This window comes from Phodopus roborovskii, unplaced genomic scaffold (assembly GCF_943737965.1).
Source record: "Phodopus roborovskii unplaced genomic scaffold, PHOROB, whole genome shotgun sequence".
Lineage (NCBI taxonomy): Eukaryota > Metazoa > Chordata > Mammalia > Rodentia > Cricetidae > Phodopus > Phodopus roborovskii.
Genome location: NW_026126424.1, coordinates 18,065,924 through 18,090,255, shown reverse-complemented (window position 1 = coordinate 18,090,255; position 24,332 = coordinate 18,065,924). Strand labels below are relative to the sequence as shown.

General features: G+C 36.9%; 1 protein-coding gene across 1 annotated transcript; it reads right to left on the bottom strand.

Moving 5' to 3' along the window:
* Window positions 1-10,099: 10,099 nt before the first annotated feature.
* Window positions 10,100-17,805, bottom strand: LOC127223122 (alpha-amylase 1). The gene is made up of 10 exons (XM_051185642.1): window positions 17,603-17,805; window positions 17,119-17,265; window positions 16,257-16,454; window positions 15,546-15,776; window positions 14,772-14,905; window positions 13,929-14,051; window positions 13,732-13,831; window positions 12,026-12,144; window positions 11,794-11,919; window positions 10,100-10,321 (listed from the first exon to the last, which is right to left on the bottom strand). The coding sequence occupies exons 1-10, from the start codon at window positions 17,768-17,770 to the stop codon at window positions 10,132-10,134; spliced, it is 1,536 nt and encodes a 511-aa protein (XP_051041599.1). The 5' UTR covers window positions 17,771-17,805; the 3' UTR covers window positions 10,100-10,131.
* Between the last annotated feature and the right edge of the window lie 6,527 nt (window positions 17,806-24,332).

Below are 24,332 nucleotides of genomic sequence, written 5' to 3'. Positions count from 1 at the left end.
ATAAAAACTAAATGCAAACAATAAGACTTCATTCCTCTATCATTGCTGCCTCTCTGTCACCTCTCCATTTGTCTTAGTGGCACTGGGACCTCCTGTGTATCATACAGTATACCATTTTGTGCAAATGGATTTACTAGCAAATATTCATTTTGTAATATGTTGTTGGTCAGGTTCAAGGCCTATGGCTTCTGGTACACCATCTATACTGGACCTGCAATGAAACTCCTCCCAGATATTCTGTGTTGCCCTAAGTCACAGACATAATGTGACCATGGTTCCTCTTTAAGATAAGTCCTTTCAAGTGCTCTAGCAGGTCATAGAAGGAGTAAATGTTGGGATGTGCCAACTCAAAGCCTTTGATGTGTGCCTGAGTTATAGTTAAATTGATCAGTCCAGTGTGCTGGGATCACCCCCAACTCTCCCATGCCCATGATGTGGGGTGGGATAAGCTTTCCCAAGGGACAATTCTTCTATAAGGAACAGGACCAGCTTTCCCATGCTAGGATCCCAGGGCCAGTGAGAAAGGATCTGGCTCTCTCTAGGCCAGGGGGTGGATGAGGACAGCTCTACATGGTTATTGTACTTCAACTCATGTTGAACACATGGTATATATGAAGCCCTATGGTAACACGGGCAACAGATAGAAACACAGACCCCAGCTGCATCAGGACCATAGACCCAAACATGGCCAGCAGTAGCAGCAGCTTGAGGCTGTTTGTGACCATGGACCCAGGTGGCAGTTTATGCCTCTCAGACCAGCATGGGCCTAGCAGCAGTGTGGTCCTTGGACTCCAACATGGTCCCAGGTGGCGGCTCAGACCTGAGCAGTCTCAAAACCTTCTATGGTTAACAGGAACTATAGACATTGACACAGGCTTTGGCTGTGGTAAGAAAATAGTCAGACATGAACCCTGGCTACAGTTTGAGCATGGACATCATATGACCCCTGGGGCAGTGAAGGCCACCATCATCTGTATGACCCTCAGACAACAACATGGCCTCAGGTGTCAGCCCAGACCCTAGGCATCTACATGGACTTTGATAGCTAAATGAGCCATGTAATGTGACACAGACACAGTAGGGCCAGGGACCCAGACATGGCCCTTGGCTGCAGCTCAGGCCTGGATGTCTCCATGACACCAATGGAAGTACAGACCACTCAGATTGGTATGGCCCCTGCAGTGGCAATACCTTTGAGCACCAACATGGATACATATGGCAACCCAATCCCCAGGCATTTTCACAGCCTTCAGGAGCCATGAACAGAAACACAGACTGTGGCTGCATCAGGACCGTGGATCCAACATGGCCCTTGGCAGCGTGGCACCAGGTGGCAAGCAGACCACCCACATCAGTCCACTCTTCAGCACTTTCACCTCTTCAAAGTCTCTCTCTCTGTCCCATAACCCACCATATATTTAGTCACCATAATGAGTCCTGATGGCCCCACAAGGCACCAGGTGTGACCTTGGTTTCTTCTACCTGACCAGGCCAAGTGGCCCCTATTGATGTTTAATAAGGATCAGGAGAAATAAATAGACTGAATAGATGTTTATTCAGGGAGGAATAATTTACAACATAGACAGATGTACACCAGCAGGTTCCTGGTCCCAAGGATGCCTCCGGATGTACTCCTGTCACCATGCTACAAGCAAGAGAGCTTTCTGAGCCCCCTCCTCAGACAAGTAGCATCTGGTCCTGTCTCCACCCCCCAATGGGCGTGGTCTATGACACAGGGGCAGACAAAGTGAATATCTCACTACAGGCCTCAGGTCGGCATGTGGGTGTTCTTCACTCACCTGACCCTAACGATGCCAGCTTGTTCTTTTCTAATGAGCAGAGAAAGAATAAATCCCAATGGGAGGGGAGGTATTGGATATATTATGTGAAGAAATAATCTCTTTTCAATAAATGAGAAAAGTGATTTTTAAAAATGACTTAAATTTGAAATTTAAAAAATATAAGATTTTTATATATGTTTCTAAACTCTGCATTTAAAGTTTGAAAAACAATTCCTTGTACCCACCCCCTCCAAATCCTTTGAGAGCTAAGTACTGCTCACCTTACCTGGCAATATCAACCCAGTGCTACTCAAACATATGGACAATGGCAGTCTTTCCCTGTTAAATCTCCTCCTGTGTCATACTCAACTTAGAAGTACCCAATAACTAAAAACAGCAGAAAAATCTTTATTTTGCACTGAAGTTGCCAGAATCTGTTCTAGCAATGAATCATGTACTGAACATGAATAATGCAAATAAACAAATATTTAAAGTACAAATTGATCATTCATAGTGAGAACAGTTGATGATAATAATGTTACAGGTGAAATACACTCAGAAAAATCTCACAGGAACGTAAAGGAAATGCTCTTTGAGAACATGTATTATTTCAGTGCTTCATAGAGCTTATTTCTAATGCCATATCCTCACACAAGGAAATTCAAATTAAAGCCAAAGCAGGATTCTCAGTTCATCTTGGTTTAGCTTCTTTTACTCGGGTTTTTAATTATTTTAACATTTGCATTAATATATTAGAAACATGAGTCATAAAACTCTGGCCTTAATCACTATTTATACTAGCAAGATGGTGGTATTACACACACACACACAACCAAATATCTTTTATACCTTTTTTTTAAAAAAAAAAAAAACTAATTAAATAATTAAAATTCCCTTTTTTACTCACAGTGAAATCTGAAGAGAGAGTGACTCTAAAGGTGGGAAGACACCCTTCCACATCCACTCAAGAAGTATTGAAAGAATGTATTCCTTCAACTGACTGAGGGTATTAGGATATGATGATGATCAAGACAGACAGGTTCCCACTTTGGAAGTTCATTTTAGATGAAAAAGAAGAAAATATGTCAATAAATATAACTATAATTACAAAATGTTGATCAAATAATTCATGTAGAATAATGATCAGTGAAGTAAAAGTGATAAATAATAGGGTTCCACATCGGGATCTTCCTTACTTGACGTTCAGGAAACACCTACCTCTCTGATGAAGTAGCCTTGGCTATGACTTATAGCATGAAAGGCATTAGTCCATTGAAAAACAGAGAAAGAGCCACCTATGTCAACTAAGGCATAGGAGTGAAGTAAGCTTAGGATAAATGGTAAGAAATATAATGAGTGCTTTACAGACACAGAAGGTGTGAGTGGGGAGCTAAGAGTGCTGAAGTAGGAAAGGTATATTGGATATGCTCAAAGTTAGGAAGAAGAAAGCACAAAACTTTCTGAGATACTTAAGAATCTAGCTGTTGCATTTGAGATTTTATAGTTTTGAATTGCATTAAATGGGTTAGAATGCAGAGACTACAGAGAAACATTAGAAAACATGTACATTAGTAATCAGTTTAGAACTTTTATGGTACTCCTGAATGTTTGAACAAGTGGGGCTTTGATTCTTGAAACTTCTGTTGATGTTATTTTTCTTCTTTTGGTATGCCTTACCCAAATTTGATGAGTTGGTTTTGTTTTATCATGTAATATTTTAATATGTTAAAAAAAACTATTGAGACAAAAATCCTCTATGCATCTTTAACTCTCAGAATAGATGACAATTATGGTTGAAAGGAGTTATGCATGTATGGCACAAATAATATAAATCCAGAGACAGGTATTGGGATTCAGCTCAAGATAAGAGAAACAAAGCACCTGAGTGACCAAGCTCCTACCTCTACCAAGGCTGAGGCAATATTGTCTTAAACATGGCTGGAGACCAACTGCCCAAGACTGAATGCTAGCTCTGAGACCCTGCTCCTGTCTTATATACCTCTCTAGTGCTGGTATTAAAGGCATGAGCTCTGGTTTTCTTCTAAACTGAGTCACTGTCATGTAGCCCTGTATGGCCTTGAACTTGTAGAAATTCATCTGCCTTTGTCTCCTGAATCCTGGGATTAAAGATGTGTACCAACAGTGTCTGGCTGCTATGACTGTGGCTAGCTTTATATTCTGATTGCCAGGCAAGCTTTATTAGATCATAAACAATATATCACCATATGCATGTAAAGAAACTGAAGCATAAAAAAATAAAACCAGAAGAAGCTTCTATGATGCCACTCATTTTAGGGGAAGGACATTTGAAGTAGCTTCTCTGCTATTGCTTAGATTCTTAGTTAGGGTCATCTTTGTGGATCCCTGGAGATTTCCCTAGTGCTAGAGTTCTCGTTTAGCTCACAATGGCTCCCTCTATTATTAAGGTATCTCTTTCCTTGCTGTCTTTCTCTCTTCTTCCCCAAACTTGGCCTTCCTGATCCCTCATGTTCTCCTCCCTCCCCTTCTCCCCACCTCTTTCTCCTACGCACCCCCTTGCTCCAATTTACTCAACATTTCTTGTCTCTTCCCCCATCTCTGAGGGTGGGGGGGACCATGTATGTCTCTCTTAGGTTGGATCTTATTTCCTATCTTTTCTGGGGTTGTGGATTGTAGGCTGGTTATCCTTTGCTCTGTGTCTAATATCCAATTATGAGAGAGTACATACCATGTTTTCCTTTCTGTATCTGGGTTACCTCACTCAGAATGGCTTCTTCTAGTTCCATCCATTTGCCTGTGTATTTCAAGATTTCATTGCCCTCCCCCCCCCCGTTGAATAGTACTCCATTATGTAAATGTAAATGTACCACATTTTCTTTATCCATTTTTTTTTTTTTTTTTTTTGGTTGAGGAGCATCTAGATTGCTTCCAGATTCTGGCTATTAAAAATAATGCTACTTTGAACATAGTTGAACAGATGTACTTTTGGTATGAATGTGCATATTTTGGGAATATCCCTAAGAGTGGAATTGCTGGATATTGAGGTAGACTGACTCCCATTTTCCTGAGAAACCACCATAATGAGTTCCTGTGGGTGTCCATAAAGATGGCTGCACTCCATCCTGGCATAAGCACAGAGAGTTCAAAGCTGTCCTCAGCAAGTCATAAGAACTAAAAGTGAAAGGTGTGGCTATAATAGGATGTTTGGCTTTCTTAGTCTAAATAACAACAGATCTGAATCTGAGATATGGCTACTCCTGACCTCAAACCTAGGGAACAAGAAGTTGGAGCTAAGGTATGGTTACTGAACCTTTAGAATAAGTGAGGAAGAAAAGTCTGTTCTGTATACATGATACTGTGTTCTCCTTTTTGGTTAAGGTAAATAAGAGTAGTGAACAATAAACTCGTGGCATTTCAGTATTGACTGATCTGCCTCCTGACATTTATTCTGTCTCTCTGTCTTTTCTTTATCCTCTATAGCTACCATTTCCCTCATCCACACTCCCCATTCAGGTTTGGACTCAGGGCAGCTAGGCTGGCTCCTATTGTAGCACCACAAAGACCGCTCCCGACAATTTCCAAAGAGGCTGTACAAGTTTGTAATGCCACCAGTAATGGAGCCTTCATCTAGTAACTGATGGGAGCAGAAGCAAAGGATCACAGCTAAGCACTGAGCTGAACTCCAGGAATACAGTTGCAGAGAGGGAGGAGTAATGAACAAATTGGTCAAGACCTTGCTGGGCAAACCCACAGAAACTGCTGACCTGAGCAAGTAGAAATTCACAGACCCCAGACTCACAGCTGTTGGGACCCATAAAGATGACTGCTCTTCATCTTGCCTCAAGATCAGCGAGTTTCAAAACTGTCCTTAAATAGTCAAATGACCTAAAGGCTTGGCTACTTGCCGAGTGTTTCAGCCTTGTTAGTGGATGTCATATCTAAATAACAAGACTTGGGCTCGGGTGTGTTTACTCTCAATCCTTAAGGCCAGATAGCAGATGTGGTTACCAAATGCTTGGAGAATTAAGGGAAGTCTGTTTGCTCCTTATACTTGATCATAGATTATTGCGGTAAATAAGGATCAGGATAAACAAATAGGCCGAATAGATGTTTATTCAGGGAGAAATAACTTACAACCTAGACAGATGAACACCAGGAAATTCAACCCGATCCTCTCCTGTCCGAGTCACGCCAGAAAGAGAGAGCGCCTTCCTGGCCCCCTCCGACCTCCTTCCTCAGGTCACCTCCGCCCATCACTCCACCCCCCAATGGGCGTGGTCAGTGCTACAGAAGGACTACCTCACTACAATAGATGTCTTCTGCGATGTCCCCCCTTTTGGGTGGTATACTTAAGAATGTTAAAGAATAAATTTGTGGCATTCAGTGTTCACTGGACACCTGACATTATCCCGTGTCTCTTTCTCTTAAAGTCTTTATCTGCCTTTTCTCAATCCATACTCCCCATCTCAGGTACAAACTGGGCAAGTTGGCTGACTGCGACAGTAGCCCCAAAAGGACAGGTTCCCACACATAAGGTCAAACCAGGCCCCCTTAACATGGGTGTCAGTTAGGAGGTCTGAGCAGTCTATGGGGCCTCTGGCAGTGGAACCAGTATTTATCCCTAGTGCACGAATGGACTTTGGGAGCCTATTACCTATGGAGGGATAGTCTCTCGGCCTAGACACATGAGGGAGGGCCTAGGTCCTGCTGCAAATGGTGTGACAGGCTCTAATGATCCCCCATGGGACACCTCACCCTCCCTGAGAAGTAGATGCTGGGTTGGGATGGGAGGGTTGGTGGCAGGGATGGGAGGACAGGAGGGAGAGAGAACTAGGATTGGTATGTAAAATAAGATTGTTTTTAATTTAAATAAAAAATAATTTTAAAACGAAAAAGAAAACCAGGAATTTTCTATGGAAATCATTAATTCTAGAGAAAGGCAAAAGCAGAGAGTCTCTTACCAGGAGAAAATCAAATATCTTGGTGTAATACATGAAATACTGAAACTGGTAGAGGAGAACACATTTCAAGATAAAGGCATACATAAGAACTTTCTGAATTGGCCTCTTGTCAATCAAGAAATAAGTCTAACTAGACAAATGGTATCCCATTATACAAAAAGTTTCTGTACAGCAAAAGAAAAAGTCAACTGAGTGCAGAGACCGCCTGGAGAATGAGGGAAGATCTTTACTTTTTATGCACCTGAAAGAGGATTGACACCTAAAATATATAAAGAAATAAAATAAATAAGCATCAAAGAAACAACTAAATGTGAAAATGGGCTTTGAGATTAAAAAGAGTATTCTCAAAAGATGAGACAAAAAGAACAACAAATAAATTTATTTTACAAGTGTTCATCATCCTTAGTCATTACAAAAATGCAAATTAAAAATAATTTGAACATTTCATTTCATTCCAATCAGAAAGCTGATCATGAAGAAAACAAATTATAACAAGTTGGAGAGGCTGGAGAAACTTTAAGTTTAAGTTTAAGAACTTAAACTGACATTGCTGGGATATAAATTAGTGAGGAGGTGTATCTAAGATAAAGCTTCCATATGACCCAGCTATATGACATATATATTATCAAAGGACTCTGTACCTTTCTACAGAGATACTCATACATCCAGGCTCAATATTGTTTTATGAATAATAGCTAAGAAATAGAATCAACCTAGATGTTCATCAACTAGTAAATGGACGATCAAACTGTGATAAATTCTATTCAGCTAGAAAGAAAAATGAAAAATAGGAAATTTGCAATAAGATGATATGAATTAGAAAATATTATAGTAAGCCAACACATGCTAAGCAAGAACAATGTTGCATATGATCTCCCATAGAAGGTTCCTAGTTTCAAATCTGTAGGTTTGTTTCTTTAACATGGAGTCTCTGTGGCAGCCAGGAAGCTACAAATGAGTCATTACATGCACCAGATAAAAGGAGGCAAAGGAGTAGGAAACTAGGACAGATGCTACAACTGTAGAACAGGAGAGAGAAAGATATACATTTTAAAAAAAAAAAGAACTTTTAAAAATTCATGTGGATTGAGAAGAGCTGTGGGAGAGATTTACCAAAATTAAAAATGTAATCAAGCCAGGTTGCCAAGTCTTTAATCTCAACAGAAGTAGGCAAGCCCAGCTTGGTCTACATAATGAATTTTAGAATAGCCAGAACCATTTAAACAGGTGACTTACCCCCACCCCTCCAAAAAAAATAAATCTAATAAGCTATGAAAAAGCCATTTGGAAGCCTATTATTATTTAACCTAATTTTAAAATACCATAATTACAAATTAAAAGATTTTTGTGAAGTGATGTATTCCTCATATATTAATAATGTGTATGACAAATAAAGCAGAATCTCATATTGGTCAAAGTGCTAAAAAAGAAAAAAAAAGTGACAGTTGAAGACTTGTCCCAGAAAGGGACATCTATATAAAAACCCCATTCAAAGGTCAGGGACTGTCATAAACAGGAAGAATGCAAAATCAGGGGATTGGAGGAGTGTCAAGAGATGCTGTTTGGGGGGGGGCATGAAATGGCTGTGTCATTCATAAACTCGCACAGCAGTGATTAACTACACAAGTTCTGAAATTAATCACATAAAGATTCCACCATGTATTGACCCAATCCCTTCCTGGGGATATATGCAATTAACAGTTGCTACAGTGGGGTAGATTATATTCCTCAAAGTTAATACACTAGTAAGTTGCTTTTGTTCAGGTTATGACTTTCTACCCATGCTTGTGCAGGCAATCCCACTTAAGAGCAGTGGGTCAAAAAAAAAAAAAGGCATGAAAAGTAGGGGAGGGAGGGATGTGTTGGGGAAAAGAAGAGGTATGGTGAAAAAAATGGGAAGAAATAATGGAAGATAACGGAGTGAATAAGATCACAGTTATATATACATATATGTGTGTGTAATATATACTATATGTATAATAAAGAAAGATATCTTAAACAAAAAAGAGAAATTAAGGAACTATGAAATAAATGGTACTTGTGATAAAACAAAATATTTGTCAGGATGTCTTCTTACATCTGAGAATTGCTGCTGAGGAATAATCCTCTGTATACTGTGTCTTTATGATTGTTTTAATAAACAAGCGACTGAGCAACAACTTAACAGGATAAAGTTAGGCAGGAAAGCCAAACTGAAAATGATGGGATAACTATGGGTGGAGTAAAAGAGATGCCAGCCAACCATGTGGCAGAATATAGATAAGAAATGTGGGTTAGTAGCAGTTATGTCTCACAGTTAAGAAAAACTCTGAAACCATTTTAAATGCCATATTCTGTAGGTCTTTGAAAGGTTTAAAGAATGCCTAGTCATCTCAAATACATCTCTACATATCTACAAAGCCTAACTCACCTAGCTATAAGTTTTGAATATTATAAATAACTATCCAAAACCTGTACTAAATTATACATTACATTGATCACAAACATCAAAAAGGAAGATTGGACATCAAAGAAACTCATTATGGAGTCTACTTTCAATATGGCAAGACTAGCCATTTGCACAAGTCCATTGTCTGGACTGTTTGACTTTTTGCTATATAAACTGGACATGCAAGACCCACAGAAAAATGAATGCTGATATAAGATGGACATTGCTATAGGATTCCTGCTTCATGGAAGAGTCTGCCAGACAGTCTGCAGGACACAGAGAAAAATGACTGACAAACTGCCAATACAGATGGACAGTTTAAACTTTCCTGCTTTGCTGAGGAGCCTGCCAGACACACTATGGCCTATAGGCTGAAGATGGAACATTGTAGACGAATTTGTGTGACTGAACTGGCAGTGTGTTGTTTCTATCCTTTCTGTCCTTTATATATTATCCTTCTGTGGTCTTTGAAGGAGTTGAAGACAGATAGTAATGGTTACAGTTTTCCTTAGTTAGGATTAAAGATAAGTTACATATAGGACTTTAGACTCACAAAGATAGGATAGATGATAGAATATTTTCTTTAAGTCTTAGTAAATGTTAATGGACTAAAAAAAAGAAAAGAAAAGAAAAGTGGGTTAATTTAAATGTAAGAGTAAGCTAGTAACAAGTATGTGCTATCAGCCAGGCATTTACAATCAATATTAAGTCTCTGTGTTGGTTTTTTGGGAACAGGGCATCAGGACAGGAAAACTGCACCTTCAAATTGCCTTTGACAATTTAAATATTCTAAAACATATTAAAACCCTGTGTGTAATTTTCTTATAATTCTACATGATTTAGGAGAGCTTTTCTTTTTCACCAATTCTGGTTCATTGCTGTAATAGGTTTTCCAAAATGTGAATGAAGTGTAAAAATTAAATTATACAAAAGAAAAGAAATACAAATGGTTGATGCTCTCAATATATATTTATTTTAAATTTTATATTTTTGATTCAGTGTGGATTGCAATAAATGGGTCTTCAGCAGTGTTACTAATAGAAAATTGAGCAGTACCATCATTAGAAACATAGACTTTAATTCCAGTACAATGGCCATCAATTTTATCTCCAGAAATGACATCACAGTATGTGCCAGCAGGAAGACCAGTTTGTAAAGTTGCTGACAATGACCTGAAAAAGTAAAAAGTAAACAGAAGTCAAATTCATCATAAGCAAATTCAAGAAACAGACTATCTCCAAATTAAGTAATTGCCTAAACTTTGTGCAATTTACTTGTCAGAAATCAAGTAAATGAGATAGGCAGACCGACAGAATTAGATGATAAATAAATGGTAGGTAGATAAATAGGTGATAGATAAATTATAGATAGATTGAGAGATAAACAGATAGATGATAGATGGTAGATAGATAGATGATAGACAGAATCGACAGATATAGATAAGATATAGATCAAAAGAACACTTGGTAAGTCAAAAAATTTGGTCCCCATGTGGAGTCATAGTCTTGTTGGAGGAATTATGTCACTGAAGGCTGACTTTAAGAGAGAAAACACACACACACACACAAAACTCCCATCTTTTCTAGTCATCTCTGTTTTGTCCTGTGGTTCAAAGCGTGAGCCATTAGCTTCCTGCTCCTGTCCTCATAACTTGCTTGCTTTTATGGAGTCTAACCCTCCGGAATTACAAGCCCAAATAAAATCTTCTGTAAGTTGCCTTGGTTATGATGTTTAATCACAACATCAAAAAAAAAAAAAAACTAATTATCTAAATGAGCAAAACATAACTTTCAACTGAGATGGTCAACTATTTGCATAGAGATTCTCTTACTTGTATATATGAGGAAACTATGAAAGGGGAAGAAAAAAATTGAATGCATGAAAAATGGAAGGATGGTCAATGGAATGGATAGAACAAAACTCAGGTGCCTCCTGAGGAAAACCATCAAGTACAGCCAAGTATGCAAATGCCTTGAAATTATTCATCACACATAGGCAGAGAATTTATATTATATCAAAGAAACATAAAAATAGTTGTGACACATTGCTACGGGGTGGGAGAGAACTTTGAATCTAATAATACCCATTCTTATACTGATTTTTAAGACTGTTATTGAATGTTTATCTTCTTTGTACAGATGTCACATGAGTATAAGAGTGAAACAGTGTATGAATACACCAAAATGGGCATATTCCCCATGGAGGGATATTCCCCTAACCTAGAGACAGGAGGGAGAGATTTTATTGATCCCTCCTGGAAGGCATCACCCTCCCTGTGGAGTGGGGAGGGGGAAATGGGATGGGAGGATGATCAGGCAGCATGGGAGGAAGAGAAAGATGGAGGGAAGGAGGGAGGGAGGAAGGAAGAGAGGGTGGGAGAAAGGGGGAACTGTGATTGATATGTAAAATAAAGGAAAAAAAGAATACACCAAAATCAACAATAACAGCAAAACACTACTTAAAATCAATAAAAATTAAAGAACAAATTAAGAGTAAGCATCATTTTTTTTCTACTATTTTCCGTTCACTATGCTTTCTTAAATCATTAAGGAACACATTTGCAGCTGTAAATGAGCAGAAATCAAAAAAAAAAAAAAAAAAAAAACAAGAGTATGCAATCCTACTTTAATTGATATTGACTTACCAGTCATCGTTGTTAAATACAATGAATCCTCTGTTTCCTCTGCCAAAAGCTACTTGGTTGCTACCATTATCCCACCAGTTTGAAAAAGGCTGTCCATTGACTACATTTCTGAAGGCAACCATGTTCCTAAAAGGACAGTATCGTGTGAAATGCTGGTAGCCTTAAACTTCAACAATTAAAAAAAGTTAAGCAACTTTCTTAATAGACAAAATCTGTAGGGGACACTCCCAACCTTATTTGACGCCATCGATGTTCACAGACCCAGTCATTGCCACAAGTTGTATCTGGATTAATGGTCACTTCTTTGGTTGCTCCATTGTTATTTGGTGGTCCAACCCAATCATTGATATCCTTAATTATAGGGGAAATTTTCAGGATTTTAACATGCATATTTCATTTCAATTTCACTAAACTCCAAAAGTTCTTGAGTCTCTATAATATATAATTAGTATCTACTAATTATACTTCTTCAGTATTTATATGGACCTTTGCTGAATCTTAATATTTGAGTGCTTATAGCATAGTTCTCTAGAATCATATTTAAAAGAATTACACATTTTTGTGCAACAGCTTCTTAATATCTCTCTAACTTCCTTAATGTCACTAAAGTGGTAAGAACATTAATAATAAATTTTCCAAAATTTTAATATGCATTTCATGATTGTCAGCACATTTAAGCACCTCCCTAAAACAACCGAACATTCTCTCCATTGTAAATAGAGGAAGGGTCTCTCCCCTAAACCCAGAACTGGACGATTTGATGGTTCAGGAATCTGCGGTCTCTACCTGTTGATCAAGTGTGTTACAGGTGAAACACCAAACAGCTCAGCTTTGCAAGATGCCAGGGAACTGAACCCCTGTCCCTCCTGCAAGAAATTTAGCCTCTGAGTCATCTACCCAGGAACTTAGCTGCTTTTTTAAATTATTTAGATTAATGTATTACATAATTGCTTAGTATTCTTAAATAAGTCTTATTTTTGCACAATTTACATAATTTCTTATGTGTCCTTTTTTAAAAAAAAAAAAAAACGAATTATTTCTTCTCATTCCATTAAAAAAGAAAATCTAAAAGTATTTAGCAAGTATTTATCTTAGTCAGCCATTAAAACTGCTGGTCTGGCCTGGCCTGAAGTTAAGCTGAAGTTAAGGAGTCGAAGCATGTGCAAAACCCTGGAATTTATCTTCTGGTAGAGACAAAGTTTTGGCTGCTTCTCCCTGCAACCCCACACCATTCCCTGCCTCGCTTAGACCACAGCAGATAGACATCCCTGGGTGCTGATGTGTTCTGGTGTATGTAGCAACTGATAAGCTCGTGTATCTCCAAGGCTGTGAGGACTGGTTGCTGTTTATCTGACCACTAAAAAGTCAGGGATTCCTTTTTTTTTTTTTTTTTTTTTTTTTTTTTTTTCTGTATGACCTTCTAAGGTTCTTTCCTTAGCCCCAATGACATGAACCTCGTGAATCCAACTGGCTATTCTTCCTTGGGTATAACCAACCCCCGTTAACACCTAATAAACCAGCAGTCCTTCCTAATAAACCACACAGTTTCCCAGTGTTCTTTCCTGTAGTACTCAGAATCCTTTCTCAGTCCACACCAGGTGTTCCCCGCCCCCACCCACCACCCAGGGATGAGTCAGGACTCTAGTAGGGCATTAAACAAAGTTGTTCACCTTCTCTACAGGTGTTACTATGCACACTATCCGTATCAAATTAAAAAGAAAAGTACTATTAGACTCCTATGTTTTGTTTTGTGTACCTTGTTCTCTAATTTTCTAGTTTTTTTCCATAGTGATAAAGCAGTGATACTTCTGCAATATCCTTACATTACTAAAGTTATAGTAAATAAATATTTGATGGCATGTATTTTATGTAACAATTTTTATGTGAAAGTAAAACAGGACGGCTTCTCTTTTCTTAGAAAAATATATTCAAACTTACCTTCCCATTCTGAAAATATCTTGGCCAATGATAACTTGACATTACTCGTGTGAATCCATAAGGATGAGCCAACATAAATCCAACTGCCATTTTATACAGCCTGGAAATTACAAAATAATAATATTATAGTAGAAGAACAGAAAACTTTCCATCACTAAAGAGCAAGTAACAAATTAGTGAAGAATAGTTTTACCTACCTAGCATCCCAGAATGTCAGGATGGATGCTCCTCCAGCACCATGCCCTCGTTGATTGTCATGGTTGTCCACAAACACAAGGGCTCTGTCAGAAGGCATGAAACCCCAGCCTTCTCCCCAGTTCCTATTTTGTAAAAATAATAATAATAATAATAAAAGAAAAATAATGCACATATTATTCTTTTATAATACATTTAGATTACCCTAAATCTGTATCTCTTCCCATAATCTAATTTAGTCAACTACTGATTCTTTAACTAAATGAATATTCCACAGAAAATATTTCTTCCAAGTATGTGCATATACACGTAATTGTCTAATGTATTCCATTATCTATGCATGGTAAATTTATGTGCATTTCATTCACATTGCTCTTGTGAGACTATAGTGTAAATGAACTCAAGAAGGTTGAATATCCATATCACATTATATACAATGAAAAATGAATAAAATGAGGACTGAGTATTTCACTGTGTGTTATGAACAGTTAAACATTCCAAATTAATTTGTTGCAATATAAAAGTGCAAAAGTATGGCTATATTATAGTTTTATTTGGGGTTTAGTAGGATTTTTAAAGTAATATTTGACTTCAAAAGATTATAATTATCAGAAACATAAAAAAAAAACTCTAGGTGATGTTTTGTGTTTCTAAAATGCCTCCTTGTTATTGACATTCAAAATAAAAATTATTAACAATAAATGATTGTGATTTAGAAAACAGTTAACCTTTTGGTAACTAACTTCTTGATAAATATTTAATAAATTAGAATGTCCTAAGATGACCAGGTACTGGAATAATATGACAATAGATAGGTGACAGACAAAATGAGAATGTGTGATTACTTTAAATAGGCCATCTTCTCTCCATTCCACTTGCGTAAAACTGTGCCAAGTTTTGCTCCATACTTGAATTCTGTCACACGACCATTTCCAAAATACTCATTACTTGTCACTGCCTCACCACCCAAATCAATTACCTAGTAGAGATGTAAGAAGAAGCTGTCATTTGAATAAAACAATATTAAAATGTTTAATGTAAAAGTAATATCCTATATGCTGACGATACTCAAAATGGCTTTCTTTATTTCTTTATAAAGTATATGACTCACTATTGAAAAAAACTTAATGGCAATGCCATTTCTTGTCCAATAGCACATCATTGGAAATTCAGAAATTCATACTGATGAAGTACTTACTATAAAATAAACAATTTGGTTACTTACAAATTCATTTACTTCTCCAAAGAAATCAAATTCAAAACAGTACTAACCTTTTCACATGAAAAAAAAATGTGCACAGAACTATTTATCAGGTTACCCACAATTTACACATTCAATAATACCTCATACTTCATTTAAAAAGACTGGCTTGAGTCAGTGACTAAGATTTTCTTGCATAATGGTCATAGAGTATACACTAAATGCCACAATAATGTTATAGGCTACACAAATTCTCTATACTCCCTTAGACCCTTATTCTGGAAAAGAATTAAGTCTGTTATATTCAAATAAAAGGGAGTTAAAGAAACTGCACATTTAATAAGGCACTCAGACATTAACCTATCTTCTGGTTAACAAAAATGATGTCCTTTATATGCACATACATGTGTTACTTTACCTCTTGATAAATGAAAGGTCTGCTTCCTTGAGAGAACCATTTTGTATTTAGGTTATGCAATTTGTCCAAAACTGCCTTTATGTCTCCAGGCCACATGTGCTTAGAAGCATCAAGTCTGAACCCTGCTACGCCAATATCAATGAGATGGTTCATATAGTCAGCCACCTTGGTACGAACATAATCTTTCCCAAGTGCAAGATCCAGAAGGCCAGACAGACGACAATCTCTGACCTGTTGAGACAAGCAAATAAGCAAACAAAACAAAATGGTGATTGATTTATAAATGTCCCTGCCACTAGAGAATCCGCTTGACTATTTACTTATTAACCAATTGTACTATAGGATGCTTCATAAAGCCTTTTCATGGGACACTGGGAACACTCACATTCTACTGTAGATAACACCCTAGGTATAGTTTCCAGTATGAAGACTGAACTGAGGAAATAATGTAGATATTCTTACTAGTTGATTGAGGAAACACTGTTTTCCTTCCTCTCTCTTTTCCTTTCTTATTTATCTCTCTTAATGTGGTACAAAAATCAACCCCTGAGTGTTAAATAACTAGGAGCAGATTCTGAAGATTGATTTGCATTTCTCACTCTTTGCAATGTATTTTCTAAAAAAATCTAACCCACATGACTAATGGTATTACAAAAGTTCTACATGGAGAATGAGGGCAGATATTACCTTCATTGTGATCATTTTCCTCACCTGAGCAGCATCATTGTAGTTCTCAATGCCTCCACTCCCACTTCTGCATTTTCCATCATTAAAATCCCAACCAGAGTATGGAACTCCAGGGAAGTCCCTGTTGTGTGGGTTGAAATAAGTTCCACATGTACTGCTTGTTCCTGCTTGGGCCCCTTCTCCACACATGTGGTTAATGACAGCATCCACATAAATGCGGACCTAAAGAGAAAAGTGTGTGCTTCAGTTCAAAGTAGGGAGCTAAAACTTATATAATTAAATTCCATAGTATTCTAGCAAAACTAATTAAATAGATGTATGGAAGAATGATTGATAGATATTTTATAATTAAATTTACATAAGACAAAGAGTCAAGTGTGAAAGAAAACCAATGTGAAATAAAGATCACAAACAGTCCTAGTATTTGGTTGAGGATTTACAGAACTGACAAATGGAAAACCAGAAACTGTTATTGCTGAAAGCAAATGAAAAGTGCTATTTAAAAAATTAAGTGAAAAAAACTATGCATTATTGGTTTTGAAAGGAGTTAATCTTATTAAAAAGAAAATAGCTATTTACCATAAAAATGGCAGTAAGTTTTGCATCTGAAATTTCTAATTTTCAACTAGAAAAGTGTTAGTAGAAAATGAGTATGGTTATAAAGATTAATAGTCAAGGCTTTCTTTACAAGTATTCTTCTTTAAATGGTTCATATGAAAGATTTTTTCAAAGTTGACCATAAAGCAGTAATTAATTTTGAGTTATAGCTAAAATATAAAAAAGAAAAATCAAAATATGAAGCTTTTTGCTCTAGGAGAATAAAAAAATATATGGTAGAAATTGGTTTTTCATATAATGATTTCAACAAAAATATGACTTTACTTACACCAACTTTGTTACACCTATTCACCATGTCCTTGAATTCCTCTTCGTTTCCAGATCTTGAGCATATTTTGTAGCTAATTGGTTGGTATCTTTCCCACCAAGGTCTAAAAGGGTTGTTAACTACAATATTTTCATTGGGTGGAGAGACCTACGAAATAAAACAATTAAGATTATCAGATTATTGTTTACTTTACATAAATAAATCCTGTTTTAAAAAAACTATCAATGATAATGATCCTGCAATTCTTAAGCTGTGTTCTTGTAGGCATATTGCTTTAGAATCACTGAAAACATCAGGAGCACAATAGAGAGGGCCTCCTAATGTCATAAAGGAAGATATAATGTTGCTATCCCCACCAAACATTTTCTTCCTAAAGAAAATTATGTGTGAAGTAAAATATTGCTTCAGAATAATTAAAAGAGATTAAAAAACTATTTTATATAAGCACAGTGAACTCTGTATTTAAACTGTGAACAAATCTTACCTGCACCCCTCCAAACCCATTAGGAGCTAAGTATCTCTCACATTCCTTAGCAATATCAACCCAGCGCCACTCAAACAGATGGACAATAGCAGTTCGGCCATATTCAGTATGTGGGTCATATTGAGCCCAGCAGAACCCAATGAGGGAAAACAGCAGGAAGAACTTCATTTTGCTAGTGTTTAGTTTTAAAAGCCACTTTATTCCTGAAAAATAAAAAGTAGAAAGAAATGGAAAAAAAGCATAATGAAATAAAAACTAACATGAATCAATATCAGAGTAGTAGCTATTTATAAACTATAAAGGATTATGAATAATGTGGTAAGAAAACACATACTAACAAGGAAAACAGAAAAACTAAACTTCTAGGTATTTGAAGGTAATATAACTTAATTAAGGAGAAGAAATGAGAAAGTATCAGATCTGAGGTTTATCAAGACTGACACAGATATTAATTATTTCTCCGTCAATTATGATGATTTCATATGCTCTCCTTCCACAACAAACTGCATGAACACTGTCCTTAACAAAACTAGACCATTTCATAGTTCACAGGCAATTCTATGCTTCCATGATATTCCATGTTCTCCCTATGACCTAAAATCCTTAGGTACACGGTACATATTCAACTGAAAGAACATTTTTTGTTTAGTCTACATTTATATACCCAGGTAAAATTAGTAAATGTTTTATGTGTGATATTTTTTAAATTATGCTATTGAATTATTTGATTTGTATTATAAATATATTAATATTTACACATTTACCATTCTGAACCAAACTTCATTAAAGATGTACTTCATATCCAATATTCCTAGTCATAGCATGTGTTCAGTAAAGTCTTTTATGTTCTCATTAATATGGCTATAACAGACATATACTAAGTTCTGGGTATGTATAAGATATTGACATAAATGATGTCCTCATTTTTAATAAATGAACACTACTTGAGAAAACATATATTATAGTCAATTCTAAGCCTGCAATACATACAAACACATACACACAGGATCAGGGAAACTGAATCAATTATATATATATATATATATATATATTACATATATATATAAATTCTGCATATATATATATGCAGAATTTAATAATGTATTTAACTAAAAATCAGTGCATTATTTATTTCATCAAAATTTCTGAAGTTCTACTTTACAATATGAGGTATCACCACTCCTGATATGACTTTGTGCTACACAGTTATAGCAATAAAACACATGTGGCATTGGAATAAAAACAGACATTTTTATCAGTGGACTCAATTAAACACACAGGCATAAACCCATATGGATACTAACTGTTTATAAAGAAACCAAAAACACATACTAAAAAAAACCCAAAAGATATTGTCTTCAGCAAATGGTGCTGGTCAAACTGGATTTCAGCATGCAGAAGGATGCAAAAATATATATATCCATTACCCTGCACAAAACTGAAGTCTACATCGACTAAAGACCCCAGAGACAATGAGGAATAGCCTTGAAATCCTTGGAACAGAAGATGATTTTCTGGACTGAAACTAATAGAGGAGGCACTAAGATCAACAGTAAATAGGAACTCAGGAAATTGAAAAGCTTCTGAAAGAAAGGACTCAGTGAATAGGACAAAGTGGCAGCTTAAAAAAATAGGAAAAGAATTTGACCAGTTCCACATCCAATAGGAAGTCTTCTATCTAATAGCCAATACAAACACACACACACACACACACACACACACACACACACAACAACAACAACAACAACAACAACAACATCAACAAACTAGATACCTCAAAACAAGATGATGCAATTTAACAGTGGCATATATATCTAAATAGATATTTTCAAATGGCTGAGAAATAATTCTTGACACCAAATCAACTAAGCAGGTTTCACATGGCTCACAAAGACTGAAGTGACAAGTACAAGACCTGCATGAGTTTGCATCAGGTTCTCTGCTTATATGATATGTCTGTTACCTTGTTGTTTTGTGGGATTCCTAACAGTGGGAGCAGGTATATCTTTGACTCTTTGACCTGCTCCTGGGTTTCTTTTCCTCCTATAAATTTGCCTTGTCTGGCCTTGATATGAGGACCTTCTCATTGCCTTTTTGTACCTTGTTTTGTCTTGTTTTGTTTGGCTATTATGTCTTGGAGGCCTGGGGCAGTTTTTTGTTTGTTTTGGGGTTTTTGTTTTGTCGTGTTTTTAAGAGGAAAGAGAGGGTAAGTGTGTCTGGGTGAGAGGGGAGGTAGAGGGAGCTGGGAGGAGTAGAGGGAGGGGAAGCTGTGATCAGTATGTATTTAAGAGAGAAGAATCTATTTTCAATTAAAAAAACTAAAAGTAGAAATAGTCAATAATCTGAACCATTGGGGAAGTACAATCAAGCTGCATGGAGATCCCATCTTACACGTGTCAGAATGACTAATATCAATAATGTAAGTAACAGCTCATGCTGGCAAGGATTTGGAGCAAAGGGAACACTCCTCCATTGCTAGTGGGAGTACAAACTTGTACAGCCACTATCAAAATCAAATCAGTAATTCCTAAGAATGTTTGGAATTGATCTATTCCAAGAACCAGTTACACTATCTTGGGCAAATACTCAAAGGATGTCCTGTCCTACCACAAGGGCACTTTCTCATTGTAGCTTTATTCATTACAGCCAGAAGCTGGGAACAACCTAAATGCCCCTCAACTGATGGGAGATGTCATTCTGTATGTTTCTCATACTGGTTAATAATAAAGCACTGTTGGCCAATAGGAAAGGAAGATAGGAGGGACTAGGAGACAAGGAGGAAATAGGAAGTAGGAAGGAGGAGTCAAGATGGAGAGTCTGGAGAAAGCAGTATACCGCCTGCTCCCCGGTAAGAGAAATACATAGATCAGCAGAAATGGGTTAATAATTAAGGCAGAGCTAGCCGATAAGAAACAAGTAACCGGGCCAACAGCATTGTATCAAATACAGAGTCTCTGTGTGTTATTTGGGGCGGCACAGCAGCGAGACAACACAGGGCGGCAGCAGGCGGAAAAACCCGTACTCGTTACACCTCAACAAAAGAACAGATCAAGAAAACGTGGTACATTTACTCAATGGAGTATTACTTAGCTGGTTAAAAAAAATGGTATCATGGAATATGAAGGCAAATGAATGAAACTAGAAAAACTCTTCTTGAGTAGGTAACCCAGACCCAGAAGATAAATATGGTATATGTTCACCTATTAGGGAATATTGGCCATTAAATAAATGATAAACAAACTACATTCCATAGACCCAAAGTGGTAAGGTTTAAAAAAAAAAAAAGTGGTCTAGGAGGAATATAGGTATCACCCTGGGAGGGGAAAATAAAATATGGGTGGAGTAGAGGAAAGTAGATACAGGTATGAGGGAGCAAGAGATGCTGTAGATGAAGAGAGTGAAGGGAGAGATGGCTGGAATTGGGGGGCACTTGGGAGGTGGTATGGAAATAATACAGTAGAAACTTCCTGGAATCTATGATGGTCATTCTAATGAGGATTCCTAGTAATTGGGGATATAGAGTCTCAAATGGGCATCTCTTGTAACCAATTGAGGCTTTCAGGAGTAGGATGAGGATGCATTCAATTGTTGTTAGACAAGGGGATCCCATGTAAATCCCCCAAACAACCCAGCCTGTTACTAAGACAAAAAGCTGCTCCTTACCATCTGACAGCAGGACCCAGTTGTCAAGGACAACACCCACACAACTCAATGAAATGGAAAAGTTGAACTGGTAACTATGTGGAGCCCTCATCCATATGTTCTGCTCCCTGTGGTTTTGGGAAGATATTCTGCCATAAAGTTAACCACAATACATTTAACCTATAACCTTCCTGCCTACAAAATATGCTAGGAAAATGGGGGCATAGAACTTGTAGGAATAGCCAACCAACATCTAATTTAATCTAAGGTCCACTTTACAAGAAGGAACCCATGCCCAACACAGCTTGGGTAACAAGGACAAGAGACTAGATATCCCAGAGTTCTAGATTAAAACCAGACAATGCTGGTCAAAACTGAAATCAATAAAATGATTCCTAATGACATTCTACTATACTCATATATCAGTACCTTATCCAGTCATCATTCAGGCTTCCTCAGCAGCAGATGGGAACAGATGCAGAGATGCACAGTCATAAATTATGTGGAGAGAAAGTCTAAGTTGAAGACCTTTATCAAATCCCTTCCCCAAGAGCTCAGGGTATCCCCCAGAAGAGGAGGCAGAAAAACTGTAAGAGCCAGAAAGGATGGAAGACACCAGAAGAGTAAGGCACTCTGAATTAACTAAGCAAGGTACATATGTGTTCATAGACACTGAAGCAGCCAGCACATAGCGTACAGGGTTTGAACCATATCCTCTGCATATATACTATAGCAATTTGCTTAGTGTTTTCATGGGACTCCTGACTGTGAGAAGGAGTGGGTCTCTGACTCTTTTTCCTGCTCTTGTGGCTTTTCCTCCTGTTGGGGTCCCATGTCCAATGTCAATATGAGGTTTTTGTTTGTTTGTTTGTTTCATCTTCATGTATTTTATTTTATGATGCTTGGTTGTTATCTCTTAGAAGCCTGTTGTTTTCTAGTGACAAACAGAAAGAGAATGAGTCTCAAAAGGAAGGATGGTGACAAGGAACTGGGATGAGTAGAGGGAAGGTAAACTATAATCAGGATATACTGTTAGAGAAAATAATCTGTTTTCAATAAAAATATGGAAGAAACTGAACATATAATTTTGCCTGGGAGAATATTAAGCTAGTTAGGAATGTGTTCATCTAAATGTACATAAGCTAACAATGTAGTAAACTAATACTTCCAAGTGACTGAATTTGTTGCTAAATAAGATCATCTGTGAGCTCATTTTTTAAAAAGAATTATCTGTTGAACTATTAAAATGATGGTAGTCTGAACAGACCAAAGCTTTTCCCAGAAATTATGTATTTAAAGCTAATCCCCAATGCCAAGTGTGAGATGAATGCACTGAGTTGTTGGCCAGGGAGCCCCCAAGACAATACATCTATTGCTACTGCCAGTGACTTTTATTGCCTGCCAAACACAAATGGAATGTGTTGAGGACAACACATTCTTTGGATACAGAACACAGAAATCAAGCTGAACTAAGCCAGGAGCTTCTTTCACACTGCATAGTTTTCATAGTATGGAAAGGTTCTGTGCAAATGATTGAGAAAGAAAATTCAGCAATGATCTAATGCAGTTTTGAACCTTGTGTTATAACAACATTCCAGCCACAATGATATGAGAGGTCCTGTATGCTACAAATGTATGTTGCTTTTATTGGTTGATGAATAAAGCTGTTTTGGCCAATGGATGGGCAGGATTTAGCTAGGTGGTAATTGTGAACAAAGAGGTAAGGAAAAGAAAGACAAAGTAGCAATACCATGTAGCTACCAGGAAGGTAGGATGCCCAGGCATTCTCTTGTAAGTCAAGACCACACGGAGATAAACAGACTAATAGAAATGTGTTAGTAATTAAGAGAGAGCTAGCCAATAAGAACCCTGAGCCATCTGCCGAACAGTTTATAGTTAATATAAACCTCTGTGTATTTATTTGGGATTGACATCTGCAGGACAAGGCAGGACAGAAATGTCCATCCACACCAAAATGTATTAATAATATGGTAGTACCAGTAATAAGCTTTCACTTTCTTTTTTTTTCCATTTAAGGGCTTCAGGAATACCCACTAGCACTGTAAACATGGTCAAGTATTTGTGGCATGGGTTATCTTGGGTCTCAGTAGAGTCTACTACCAATGTTTTGTTAAATAAGCATGCTGTTGAATTGCTTTCTAAATACTTATGTTTACAACCATAGATTGGTATAAGTCTCAGCCTTAGACAAAGAACTCTTTAGCAATGGGTGACTGTCAAGGCAATTACTCATAACACTTCAAATGGCTGAGAAAAAAAACCAATTCAGAATGTTCAGACACAAATAGGACATCTATATTATCCACAATCAGCCCCAGAGAATATCATGGAAGAGGGTCTAGAAAGAGCTTGACACTGGAGTGATGGCTAAGTCATTAATTGTGTTTCCTGCTCTTCCAGAGTACCTGTGTTTGATTATCAGCACCCACATGCAACTCACAACCATCTGTAACTCCAGTTCCTGAGGACACAACTTCCTCTTCTAGCACCGATGGCACTGCACACACACGGTGCAAAGATAACTATGACAGCAAAGAACTCAAACATACAAAACAATCGTTCATTTTTTTTTTAAGTATCTAAGATCTGGAGGATGGAGTCAAACACTATAATATGTTGCCTTCTGGATATAGCATTATTTTTGCATATGTAAACACATAGCCAATATGATCATATGCATAAAACTTACACAAAAGAATTTTTAAAAGGCATGAAAATAGAAGTTAGAGTAGTTTGGATTGACATCAAAAATGTGGGTATAGGACTAAGATAAAATAGAAAGGCATATGATCACAATATCTTGTATGCACTAAGAAATTTTAAATAATAATAATGCCAAATAGAGGTAAGGACATAGTCCATTGGCTAAATGTGTGCCTAGCATTTATGTGGCTTTGAATTCAAATATATATATATATATATATATATATATATATATATATATATATCCCATCTTTGATAATATATATTCAATATATTATATATCTAATAAAAATATATCTATATATATACATATTTTAGCATCTAAAGAATAAAGGTGTTCCTCTCAAGAACAGACATGTAAATT

Coding starts and splice junctions, on each gene's coding strand:
- LOC127223122 (XM_051185642.1), bottom strand. CDS start 17,770: ATGAAGTTCTTCCTGCTGTTTTCCCTCATTGGGTTCTGCTGGGCTCAA. Junction 14,906..15,545: donor GACCTTTCATTTATCAAGAG/GTAAAGTAACAC, acceptor CATCTCTACTAG/GTAATTGATTTGGGTGGTGA. Junction 10,322..11,793: donor GTATTTAACAACGATGACTG/GTAAGTCAATAT, acceptor TTACTTTTTCAG/GTCATTGTCAGCAACTTTAC.